This window comes from Pipistrellus kuhlii, unplaced genomic scaffold (genome assembly GCF_014108245.1).
Source record: "Pipistrellus kuhlii isolate mPipKuh1 unplaced genomic scaffold, mPipKuh1.p scaffold_m20_p_8, whole genome shotgun sequence".
Classification (NCBI taxonomy): domain Eukaryota; kingdom Metazoa; phylum Chordata; class Mammalia; order Chiroptera; family Vespertilionidae; genus Pipistrellus; species Pipistrellus kuhlii.
This window is the reverse complement of record NW_023425584.1, coordinates 13,744,006-13,757,131: the sequence shown is the minus strand read 5'-3', so window position 1 is coordinate 13,757,131 and position 13,126 is coordinate 13,744,006. Positions and strand designations below refer to the sequence as shown.

Sequence of the window (13,126 nt, the reverse complement as noted above, 5' to 3'; positions counted from 1 at the left end):
CATGTGTGGACCAATATGTATAGCATAATCTCTTTCTGCTCTTCCTTTCCCAACTAAAACAGCAGGCTGTATATGTGCTTCTGTGTGGTTCCCTCATCCATAGAAAAGGTCCAAGGTATGTCCACCAAAATTGTTAACAGTGGATTCTTTTTGTGGGTAGAAGGCTTTCATTCTTTTACTTATTATTTTTGGGTATTGCTAAATGTTTTACAGTGAGCATGTTGCAATGAAAAAAGACACGAGTGAGAAAAAATTGTTTAAAAAAGACACTCGTGAGAAATCACAGTAGCTGCCATCTACTGAGTATATGAGCAAGGCACTGTGCTGGGTCCTTTACATGAACCATCTCATTTCATCTTCCTGGCTCTCGAACGTGTGACTTTCATTATACCCCAGATAGGACGTCTGAGGCTTACAGAGGACATCCAGCCTGGAGGTGGGAGAGCTGGGACCTGAACCCAGGACTATCTGACATGAAAGCCAAATGCAGATTATCTCTGCGATGCTTGTGCACTGAGTAGATAAACATCATTGTTTATATTCTGAGTTGCTTCACAGCAGAAAAAGACTGCCAGCTGCCATGCTAATGAATGAGGCACCTTGGGTATCTGCTGCCTGAGCTAAAGGCCCCTCCCTCTCTCCTGGCCCACCCCCCATGCTCCTCCATCCTCACCATTCTTGGCAATCTCTCCATGTGCGAATTCCATTAAAGGACTGCTCACTGCTATTTTGGGCCATACATTAGCATGTGGGCTTTGATTTGATGGGAGAAATCCAGACACCTCAGGATGATGAAAAAGAAATTAGAAATGTCTTCTCTCCCCTCAAAGTGCTAGAAGCTCTTGCCCATAGCTCCCAAAGCACTAGAGAATCCAATGTAGGGGGAAAGGTATAGGGGTTGGGGAGGGAGAGAAGAAACCTTCACTACCTATTAGGGCCTTGAACTTGCCTATTCTTGCTCCTTGGAATAGCCATCTCCTAGCCAACCACATGGCTCATTTTCTCATTTCCTTCAGGTCTTGACTTAAATACCAATTCACCAGCAAGCCCTTCTTTGACCATCATTCTGAAATGGCACCTCCCTCCCAGTCCCTGCTCTCTGAGCCCGTATGTTCCTTTGTTTCCATAGCACTTGTCACCAGACATACTACACATTCACTTGTTGTTTGTTGACTGTTCTCACCAGCAGACTATAAGCCCCATAAGGGCTGAACTGTTTTATTCACAGCTATACCCCAGTACTAACACGGGTGCCTGCATTGCTATGGATGCATAGGAATAAAAAAATTAAAAAAATGAATGAATCAATTGAGGAACTTAAAAAACAGACTGAGGAGTCGCTTAGCACATGGCCCAGTTTCCCCTCAAATATCATGATTATAAAAACTTGAACAGAGAGATGTGAAAAATCAGAAAAGTATCATCCCCACCTCCCACCCCCAAGCTGTTTTGCATCTGGCCTCGCACGCACCATGAATGAGAAGGCTTTGGGAAATAAACACAATAGGAAGTCGTGTGCAGTTGGAGTTCGGCTCACTAACACATGTTCAAAAACAAAAAGCCCAATTTAGACGAAAATAGCAGGAAGCTGTTCCCCAGGGATACCTGATGAGGTCATTGTGCTTGACGCTGCTGTTTCCATTTTTGTCAAGTCTTCTGCCTCCTGCCAACTCAAGGAGACCAGGGACCACATCCAGGCCCCTGCCGCTCACATGGAAGCCAGAGAGCTGCCCAGGGCAATACACAATAGAACCACATCTACGCGCTCTCCTTAACTTCAGATCCAAGCCAAGAACACAAAGAATCCTACTCTCACCTCTCCCACTCACCTCCTGCGTAGCCTTAGATAAATGTCTACCCCCTCTGAGTTGAAGTTTCTACATCCACACATAAGTCAGTTGCACTAAATATTTTTTTTGAAGTGTCTTCCCACTACAGCTTCCTGTGACCTCTTACAAAGGCTCCAGAAGAGGAGGGAAGGGTGAGCACTGGGATCCCTCCTTAGCAAGTCCAACTCCTAAGGATTTGCCCAGGATCGCAACCCCACCACTTGGGATTGCTGGAGGAAGCCGGAGGTCAAATACTCCAGTTGAGGGCAGAATGGAGCAGATTAGACTGAGTGGCAACAGGGAACATTTAGACCAGAGCTGGAGGGCTGGGACCATGGGAAAGTGAAGCGGACCCCTGAAAGAGACTGTGAAGAACAGATAGTCTGTTTTCCTGCAGGACAAAGGGAAGACTATGTGAGGAGAAATCCCAGGCATGCAGGGCCGCACCCTCTGGGACAGAGGCAGCCAGGTCTGTTGCAGGGAAATGAGACAAAAAGAACACATTCTAGTTCATCGTCTAGAATATATTCTCAGTCAAGCAAAAATGACTGAGATGTCTAATGTTCTGCAGGCTGAGGAAAGGTGTGCATGAAGCCGCATTACTGCACATGCTCAAGTCTCACTTCTACCACGCCCTCCTTTCGCAAGGGTCCAAAAGCCCAAATTTGGAATAATTTATGTTCTCGCTTTCCACCCAAGCTCAGCAGCCCTTCTCACCCTCTGGTTATGGGAAGGCCCCATCCATCCCTTTCTTGGCAGTGATGTGCTTGATTACTCATCTGCTTCCAGGGAGGTTGCCAAGAAGAGATGGGCAGTTGTCCGAGCCAGGCAGCCTTATCTGCAAGGTCTGCGTGGCAGAACCAAAGGAGGACTGTTGGCGGGCAAATAACAAAGGCTCCACAGTCTCCAGGCCAATGCAGGAGAGCACTCCAGGGGCCAAGCAGATTGGGAATGGCCCAAGAACAGGCAACATACAGGGCTATGCATTATCTATTCACCTGCTCCATAACATGAATCAAGATATAACTGTGCTTGATGGCAAATCAATGTGGAAATATTTCTGACTCAGGCCACCACCCAAGATGAACGCGGTTAGAAAGATGGAAGAACCAGCCCAAAGAAGACAGGAGACTGCTGACCATGGCCCTATTGGCAGAATCTCAGATGTAGCTGACCCCGAACAGACAGAGCAGCCAGGGTTGAAGGTGCAAATCCCACAACACCTCGCCTCGCCTCTCTCCTCTCTGCTGTTTTCCTCTAATCTCCTTTGCTTCCTGCCATGCTCTGTGCTGCAGCTAGTGAGACAGCTGCTAGAGTCCTCCAGTCCATCCCTCCCTCGTTACACCGCACACACACACACACACATGCACACACACACACACACACAGAGTGAACTCTAAGAAGCAGCCCGGAAATACAGCCCATTAAACAGTCCAGCAATTGCACAGCAAGTCAAGGGATTGTGGAAACACTGTCTTTGCAAGAGGCTCTGCACAAAGAAACCACGGACTGAGAGCCTGGTCACTTCACCAACTGCTTCCTTACAAAACAGCAGCACCTGCGTCCGGCACTGACATGGAAGTGGATTGTTTCATTTGAGACAAAGGAGGAGTCCACTTACTCATTCTTCTCCAGGTCCAGGATCAGCTCTCGCCCCTCGGCCATTACCCTGAGCTCAGCTTTGAGTGGATGCTAAAAGCAACAACAAAAAGAATGTCGGTTCTTAAAAGCAGGGTGGAGGCTCCCAGGCACACACACAGGATCTAGCGCAGCCCTCTGACATTGATCCACAGGAAGTGAACAGGGAAGGGTCAACTGCATTCCCAGCCCAAACATAAAATAGCTGCAATCCCAGAAGGATCAATTCCCCTCCCCCACCTGCCCTCGCCTAAAAGACAAAGGAAAGAAGCTGGGAGCTGAAATGTGGTGCGCTGCGAAGTGCTTGCATGCAGATCTGGTAAAGGCAAATGCTGGAAAACGCGATCTTCAGCAGCAAATTCTGTGTGGAGTCAGATCTGGATTCAAGTGCTGACTGTGGCACTTGCCGTGATGTGAACTTGGGCATGTTCCTAAACCTCCCTAGCCAAACTTGCGGGGCTCTCAGGAGGATTAAGTGGCATAGTGAATGCAAAGAATCTGTCTGCCCGTGGGAAGCCCCAGTATATGGTGGCTATTATCTAGAATACCAGGAAGAACCCCTTCATAATGCGTTCTCATTTTACATTATTTTGTTTTGCTCCCAGTTTAAAGAAATACCCCAGTCATCTCAGAGGAGGCAACTAGGAACACTTCAAACTAAGGTTTTTTTAAGTCCAAAAGAAGATACATTTTACATACTAGAGCAAATGTGCTAATGCTCAAAGTTGGTATACATCCAGCATAGGTCATTTAAGATATCAGACAAGAAAGTATGTTCAACGTCACTAGTCACTACCCACCTCCAATTTTTTTTAAATACCTTTAAAAGAAATCAAAGTGACAGATTTTTTTTAAAACCATGAACCGTAGTGCAACAGAGCACACTATAAAGTGGGCACTCTCATACCGTACCAGTGAGAATTCAAACTGACACCACCAACTCTGGAAAATATCTGACAGTATGGACTAAGAGTTTTAAGTGTTTAGACCTTCTGACCAGTATTATAAGACTATGTCTGAAAGGAACAGATGGAAGAATGGGCAAAGGTTTATTATATAGAAGGATGTTCATTAATTACAACCCTGAATAATGAAATGTAACCTAAATGTCCAAATAGGAGAATGGGTAAATAGACAATAATTTAAATAATTTCTAAATTATTAAGAAGCTATACATGATCATGATTAGGCACAAACACTCAAAATAGAACACTATATATTTTGTTTAAATATACTTTTATAAAAGGAAAAAGAAGAGAAAAAAAAAAACACAAAACCAGTAAGTTACCATAGTTACCGCCAGGCAATGGGATTATTGGGTTATTTTATTTTCCTTTGTGTAATTTTCTATGTTGTTATCATTGCTTAAGAAATGGGCTTTTCTCTTTTTAACCTTATTATTGTGGACACTTTCAAAGAAATTAAAAACCAAAGTCAAAATTAACTTCCATGCTTCAACAATTCAACATAGGGTGGGGAAACTATTTTTGAAGGAAAGCTTATTTAAATTAGGGTATTTACATATTTAAGCCTGTTTAAAACAGCACCAATTCTCTGGGGTATTTTAAATATATGCTCTCTAACTTGATACCACGACACTGATAAACTCTTAAAGCCTCTTTCCATCCACAGAAGCCCTACTGGAGTGAAGTCTCTGCCGCTTCAAAGGTGGACCGAGAACCTTCGTCTTGGTGTGTCTGAGAAAGGAGAAGGTAGATCAGCCACTTCTCCTTGGAGCTCTGCCTCTTCCACGCACATTTCCTCCTCTTCTTTGCCTCAAAACCCACTTCCCATCAGAGTTCTGGGAAAACCCTTTGAGGGCTGTGATAAGACCTGAACTTTCTGGCCCAGGATGCTTGAGCAACCCTGTCCTTGGCTTTCTTCTTGGCTAATGTGTCCTATTGACTTCTCTCTTAAGAAGTACATTTCAAAACGATGGGGAGAGGAAGTTAGACGCATGCTTGCCCAATAGCTTTCTGCTAAGGGATTCACTTCTCTTAGCAGATGCCCTGCTTCAGCTCTGCCAACACGTGTCTATTCTGGTTGCTGGTCCTTTGCCACGTTACTCTGGGGAGTTCTGGAGCAAGGGCCCCGTGCAATCACATGAGGCTTCAGGGACACAGTCCCAAGTGGTTATCTGAGCATTCGCACATGGTGACAGGGCTGCAGCAATCCTCTTATCCAAGAGGCAGGTGGCCATGTGACAGCCCACACAAAAAAGGAAAGCTGATAGAAAGTGGAGCACTGTCCCCCCTCCCCAACAGAGGCACAAGCTGCAACGTGAGGGTAAATATTTATTTTTTTAAGTGAGTCATCCAAATATATTTCTTTCTGATCTGGAAGATGCTCAGACACTGATATTTTTAAAAGATGATGCTCCTTGTTTCCAGGAGACATGTCAAGCAAAACAATGAAGCAGCATTGCAAGGATCTACAGAGCTTCCCTGTCCAGCTTTCCTCAGCTTTTCTCTTGCAGCTCCACTGTGTGCATGGAATGGGCGACATCACCTCTCCTAGGGAGCTGACCCACTAGCATATTGACCCCAGAGAAGGGTTAAAATTCCTTTCACTTTAGTGCTGGATTAAATAGGTCTTCAGTTCCACAGGGTATTGGCAATCTGTCCTATGTATTGCATCCTCGTTAACATCTAATATGATATTTACTATACAGTGAGTGTTCAATTGATGCTTGATGGCTAAATTAATTATGTAAATGAGAATAAGAGACATGAGTGAACCCACCTTCCCTGCGTGTGTCTGTCTGTCTGTCTCTCTCTCTCTCTCTCTCTCTCTTTCTTTCTCTCTCCATCCCTTCATTTGTTCATTCAAAAAATACTTATGGTGCCAGGCACTGTGCTGACTGTCCGTACAAAAGGCAATGACCCAGAATCTGGATAGACAATGGCTAGGAACAAAGACAGGATCTGGAGCTCCACTTTGTTTCTCAAACCCTTCCTGAGGATGCCAGCCATCCCACATCTGGAAAGAACAGAGAAGCCTCTAAAAAGACCATCAGAGACAGTGCTCGGTAATAATGGGTAGGCTGAACTAATTTTTAAAAATAACCTGCTCAAGGCTGGCCATCCATTAATTTGTCTAGACTTTTCCTGAAGCTATTTTCAGCCTTTCTTACTTTTTGATGAAATGGATTCCATGCACTCATTGTCTTTAGGGTAAAATGTTACTTGCTTTGATTTATCCTACGTTTTCTTAGTAAATACAAATTGGAGCTTTTTTTTTTTGACATGTCTGTATTACTCTAAACATAACTGCAAGGATTCTAGGCATTGTTCCTCTTTATTTACCTTTCTAGCCTCAAAAGCCACAAAGTCTGAAGTCTTATCTGACATAGCTCTCTCCTCTCTCTGCTACTATAATCTTGCGCTCAAGATGTTGCCCAATAAATCACTGATCCTTTGAACCCAGCTCCGCTCCCCTCCCCTCTTCCTTCTTATTCCCTCAGCCCTATTTTATAAATGAGGAAACGAAGTTCACAAAGTGGGAGGTCAGCAATCACATCTTTCTATCTAGCTCTCCCATGTGAAGCCAGAGCCATAAAGAATATCCTAGATGCACAGGCCTTCTCTGCAGGATAGTTTCCTGAAGTATTCCCAAGCTCCTTGATAAAGCCTGTATATTTGCTGGTGTTGTGGCCAAGATGCCTACTGAATTTTAAGATATAAATTCCCCAGTGAGTCCTGGGTCCCTACCTGACATCTTATTAAAAAAAATTAGAGGAGCAGTGCATGAAAATGTGCATGGTGAGGTCCCTTGGCCTGGCCGGCAATTGGGGCCTGCTGGTCTGTGTGTGTGTGTGTGTGTGTGGCTGGGGGGGGGGGGGGGGCACGGTGTGCCGAGCAGAGGAACCGCAGGTTGGCTGTGGGAGCGCACTAATCACCAGGGGGCAACTCCTGTGTTGAGCATCTGCCCCCTGGTGGTCAGTGAGCATCATAGCTAATGGCCAGTCATAATGGTCGATTAGGCTTTTATATATATGGAAGGACTTAGATTAGCATTTTCTCTCCATGTATTAATACATTACCTCATCAATAAAACGAAGCATATATTATGCAGAGAAAAAATACCAATGGCAATACTCAATTAAGTCCAATCGAGCCAGTGATTTTTATGACACATATTTGCACTTAGCTTGTATCAGCATTAATTTTCATTTCCTCAAGTAATAGCATTTGAAAGAGTTCTAGAAGTGTGTCACACGATGAAGGGGAAGTCCCAACTGGGATTTCAAAAGTGACAAATAGACAGGATAGAGTGGGTCAGAAACAAAACTAACGGTGATGACAGGGCCTCCAGGAAAGTCGAGCAGGTAGCCCCCACCCTCTCAGAATGATGTTGTCAACTCTTGCCTCTGAGAAGGAGAGCTTTTGGTCTTACCTTTTCTCCCACAGGGCCTCTTGCAGCCTTCCACTGAGGTATTATTAGTTCATGCTGTGGCTGGGGGCTGCCTTCCCCTCTTCCTCCTGCCAACACAGGATGCACAACCATTGGAATCCCAGCCCTCTGCACCCCAGCTGAGCCACATGCACTGTGACTGAGAAGAACCCCATACTGGCTCATTAGAAGACCTGTTGGATTCTAGGCTCTTAGCATTTACTATGGGTGCTCAACAGGGGTAGCCAGGGCTCTGTACTCCTCACCACTTGTTTATCTTCTAGAGGTGGGAAACGGACAACACGCAAGTTTTCTCATATGGTACAACAGGGTTGTGGAATAAAGAGACACTGGAGGAGGGGTCCCTATTTTAGACAAGGGTGGTCAGCAAATATGGCATTTAATTTAGATCCCAGGGACCAGAAAAAGGCACTCATGCAAAGACCTGGCGCAATGGCCCTGCGTGGGCAGACGTGGATAAAATGTTACTTCCTCGGCCTGTTCAAGGAAGCAGCATTGGATAGAGATAGCTGGAGTCTAGCAAATGAGGGGGAGTTTGGTAGGAGACGTGGTCAGCAAGACAGCCATGGGTCTGGTATCACAGAGGCCACGGAAAGTGTCTGGATTTTATTATAAATAGACTTGGAAAGTACTGGAGGGTTTAAATACAGAGCAATATGATCTGTGTGCAGTTTTTAAAAGATTGTTCGGCTTGCTGGGTGGGGGAGAGGGGAGGAAGGGAGAGTAAAAGCAGAAGGCAAGGCTGGAGACTTTGCAGGAGCCCTGGTGAGAGATGACGGGGTGCCTCAGACTGGAATTACATCAGTGGAGAGGAATGAAGTGGTTGGATCTGGGCATATTCTAGAGTCAAGGCCATGGGCAGTATATTTCAATTGTGCTTCAGTTTTCTCATCTGTAAGGTGAAAATAACGATACCTGCCTGCCCATCTCACAGAATTACTGGGAAAGGGTCCCTGTGAAATTGCTTCTCAATCCACAGAGCATCACAGCATAAACGTGAGCTTCCCAGCGGGAAGTCTGCATCTGGATGACATGCCCTACCTTCCAAATCAATCTCACCACCCAGCTCTCCTTCATATTCAGGATAATCCTGGGTGGTAGGTGGCAGGAATCCTATATTTTAAGAATGGCGAATTGTAACTTGTTTGAGGAGAGACTTGTACTAGGCAGAGGCAACCTCAAACACTGGTTGCAGACAATCTTAATCAAGTGGTCATTTCCCCAAACCTAGGTAAATCAGTCTCCATAAAAACAGGCTAAAATCTCCATAGGACCCCTGGGATGAGGGTGAGGTCTCCAAAATCAATTCTGTCTAAACCAACCACATCCATCACATAGAATGTAGTGAATGAGAGGAAAGATGGCCCTAGTTGTTTCCTTAGAGTTGTGGGATTAACTTTCCTTTAGATTACTGTCATAAGTGTTCTCAATCAAGATAGATCCTAAAAATAATCTCATTAGCCTGGCATCAGATTCATCATTTTGCTAAAAAATCTGAAGCAATGCAATCATTTACCCATTACCTGTTTTCTGAGCACTATGCTAAGTGCTTGATATTCTGTATCTCTGATTAAGTCCAGACTCTTTGCAAAAAAAAATAAAGGAATTACATGATATTTAATGGAATATTTAAAAATGAAATTATCTTTATGATGAAAAAAAAATACTGAAAGCAATCTAAAGGCTCAGGATCACAGGATCTTTAAAAAAAAAATGCTCAAAACTTGGAAACAAGGCAGAGAAAGCAGGAAGTCTTCTCAATGTCACTTTGGGGCATTGTTTAAGGGCTCTTCCAGGATCACTAAGTTATCTAGGGGAATGGACCTCTGTCTGACTTGTTTTTACTGACTGTTCATTAAAAGACTGTATGTGTTAACTGTTAGATTTCTGGTCCTCAGAGATGCAAACGATTTCACCGTTGTAGAAAGATAACTAAGAAATCTAGTTGTCTGGCCCCATGGGGCGCTGACCAAGTTTGCATCTGTCCCAGAACAAGATTTCCACACTCTTCCTCCGATGCCTGCACCACCCCAGTTCCTGCACTGGCCTCACCATTCCATTCACTGCCTCAAGAATGAACCCAACGAACCTTCGCCACATTTACCCTATATGTGCATGAGAGTCATATTTTTAACTTTTTTAAAGATTATAGTTCTGTGATTTCTTGGTGGAATGTAGAGTCATTAAAATCATGTTTTGGAGAATTTAACAACGTAGGAAAAGAAATGCTCATTATGTGAAGCAGAAAATGCAAGGCACCAAACTGTACATACGGAATGGTTCCAATTTTATCAGTATGTATTTATAGGAACAACACACACACACACACACACACACACTCACACACACACAAAGACTGACTGGAGAAAAGAGGAGAGACTAGGAAAGCAGCGGAAAGAGAAGCCAAAAGCAGGGAAAGAAGGGAGGGGAAAAAAGGAGGAAAAAAAACACAGAGGAAAAAGCAAGAGAGGGAGGCAGGGAAGGAAGCGAGGGAGGGGACCGCCGCTTTCTGCACGCTCAGGACCTCTCCCACCTCCCACGGCGGACAACGTGGGAACAAAGCCGGGCTCCCGGGGTGGGGGGCTCCCGGGCTAGGGCAGCGGGGTGCAGCCCCGCGGAGTTGCGGGGGGTAGCAACTGCCAGCTCCCCGGACCACCTCGCTCACCCACCTCCATCTCCACCCCGGCCCCTCGCCCCGCCACTTACTTCTGGTCCACGCCAGCAGGGCGAGCGCCAGCAGGCAGCGCCGGGCGACGCCCACTCCCCCGGGCATGGTGGCAGCGGCCCCTCCTGCGCCCCGCGCTCACAGGCCCGCGGCCATGCCCGCACCCCAGCCCGGCGGCGGCGCGTCTGCAGCCCACTGACCGCCCCGGCCTCCCGCCGGCTCCTAGCCATCGGGATGCTCCGCCCTCCGCTCCACCGGGCTCCGCCGGCGGAGGAGGGGACGCCCCGCCCGGAGGGGGTGGGAGGGTTGCCGGGGAGGGGCCGGCGGGACCCCTGGGGAATGGCCCCGGGGCGGCGGAAGCAGAGCCCAGACCCTCAGGGGTGAGGATTCGCTCGGGGTGGGCGCGGCCTGGGCAGGGTCCTGGGCTTGGGCTTGCAGGGGTTAAACTGGACCCGTTCCTCGGCCCCGCACTATTCCAGACGCCATGGGGGACATCGAGGCCACTCACCCTGCAGGTTAATGGAACCCCCGGGCACTAAGAGCTAAAAGACAAATCAAGGAGCCATTCCCTCGGACTGGGAGGCGGGCGATGGAGCAGAGAGGATTCCCAGGAGAGAAGACAGCTGAGCTAGGGAGGAGGAGGACTGGAGCTCCAGGCAGAGAAAGTGGCCCAGAGAAACGTGTGAGGGCGGGAAAGACCTGAAGCTGTATTGAGGGGAAGTTGGAAGTTGGGATCGTTAGGATTCAAGACTGTGCAGGGCTTAACTTTCTGTGGGAATCAGAAAAGAACTATAACTGAAGCTGGCATCGTCCTTACTGAGTACCAGACCCTGTCCTCAGCACGTTACATTTATTCACTTATTTAATTAATTAATCTAGGGAGAGAAAAAAAACTACCCTTTTAATTGCCTTTCAATATGTGCCAGGAACTCTGCATACATCATTTCTTTTCATTAGCCCCATAATTTTCCCAGAGCAGGTACTAAGAGTATCCTGTTTTACAGATGAGAAAACCAGCCCTAAGAAGCTAATTTGCCCAAGGTCATTATCTCTCTAAAGGTTCTTTCTCCAAAGAGTCATACTGGGGTTTAGGGCTTCTACATAGGAATTGGGGGGGGGGGGGGAGGTAACATAGTTCAGTCCATAATATTCCATCCTCTGCTCCCCAAAATGCATGTCCTTCTTACATGCAAAATACATCCATGCCATCCCAATAGCCCCCAAAGTCTTAACATTCCACCATCAACTCCCAAGTCTAGTGTCCCATCTAAATACCTAATTACAATAGATATGGTGAGGCTCTAGGTATGATTCATCCTGAGGCCAAATTTCCCTGCATCAGTGAACCTGTAAAACCAGGCAAGTTACTGCTTCCAAATAGGATAGACAGTATCATTCCAAAAGAGAGAGATGAGGAAGAAGGGTGATGGTTCAGAGGAAGTCCAAAACCTAGCAAGGCAAATTCCACTGAATCTTTTTATTTTTTATTTTTTTATTGTTGACAGTATTATAGATGCCCTTTCCTTTTCTCCCCCTCCTCCCAGCCTACACTTAACCCCAGGGTTATGCATATTTGCCTATCAGTTCTTTGGTTGATCCACTAAATCTTAAAGCTCTAGACTAGTCCTCTGGCTGGATGCTCTGCCTTCCAGGTAGCTGGGGCATCAGTGGCCCTAAGCAGTAGCCCTGCCCTGTGGCTATTTGCTGCAACCCTGCCCCTGGAGGCACGAGGCCTGGGCAGCCTGGCTCCCAGAAACCAGGAGGGGGACTCACCTTCTGAAACCAAGAAAGAAAGAGCCTTGTCCTCTAGGCCTGTATGCTCTACGCCTATAGTGAGAAGGAAGGGCAGCCCTGATGACCTCTGAATTACCTTCAGGATAAAACATGGCCAGTAACTCCATTGTTGTCCTGTAGAATCATAGAAGTCCAAACGCCTTTCTTTAGTTCGTCCTGACTCTGTTCCCTTTGATCCAAACTGGTTCTCAGCTGGTAGACTCGAATCTCTATACCTGGCTTCTATTAAAATGGCTGATTAACTGCATTGGTCATTTTATTGCAACAATTTTGGTGTCCTATAGGTCCTATCTCCAAAAACAGTTGCTTCAACATATGATGGGGGTAGGGGACATAATTCAGTCCATAACAGGGGCTTTCCCTCTAGAGCCAGGAGACTAGGATTCTAGTCCCAGCTCTCTCCAATCAGCTCTGTGCCTTTGGATAAGTCACTTCTTTCTGGGCCTGAATGTCTGACCAACGACCTGGGAATGGGATTGGCTACCCCGATCCATCTCACCCAAGAGCTATGAGAAGCTGTTCTGATAATGGTGGTGAAAGTGCTGTACCAGGCAACAAATGCTGAAATGCCAATTCTATGGACCATCTATTTATTTGCAAAAGGCATGCAAACTCCATACTTGACATTTGTTTCCATTCGCTGGCACTCAGTTGATCGGTATTTAATCAGCATGTGCCATTGAACATTGGGAAGTGGCTCACAAGAGAAAAAGTCCAGTGGTTATGGAACTTTAACCAAGGACTGATAACGTTTCTATTCTGTTTCTTATTCACACTTATACACAGG

At 46.2% G+C, this 13,126-nt stretch overlaps 1 protein-coding gene across 1 annotated transcript in view; it reads right to left on the bottom strand.

Moving 5' to 3' along the window:
- The window catches only part of ADAM19 (ADAM metallopeptidase domain 19), a 74,807-nt gene extending 64,032 nt beyond the window's left edge, over positions 1 to 10,775 (bottom strand). Inside the window, exons 1-3 of the mRNA XM_036425026.2 lie at positions 10,587 to 10,775; positions 7,863 to 7,948; positions 3,451 to 3,521 (exon numbers count right to left, since the gene is read on the bottom strand). Coding sequence (XP_036280919.1) covers positions 3,451 to 3,521; positions 7,863 to 7,948; positions 10,587 to 10,653 — 224 coding nt within the window. The 5' untranslated portion in view covers positions 10,654 to 10,775. The remainder of the gene's footprint in view (positions 1 to 3,450; positions 3,522 to 7,862; positions 7,949 to 10,586) is intronic.
- Between the last annotated feature and the right edge of the window lie 2,351 nt (positions 10,776 to 13,126).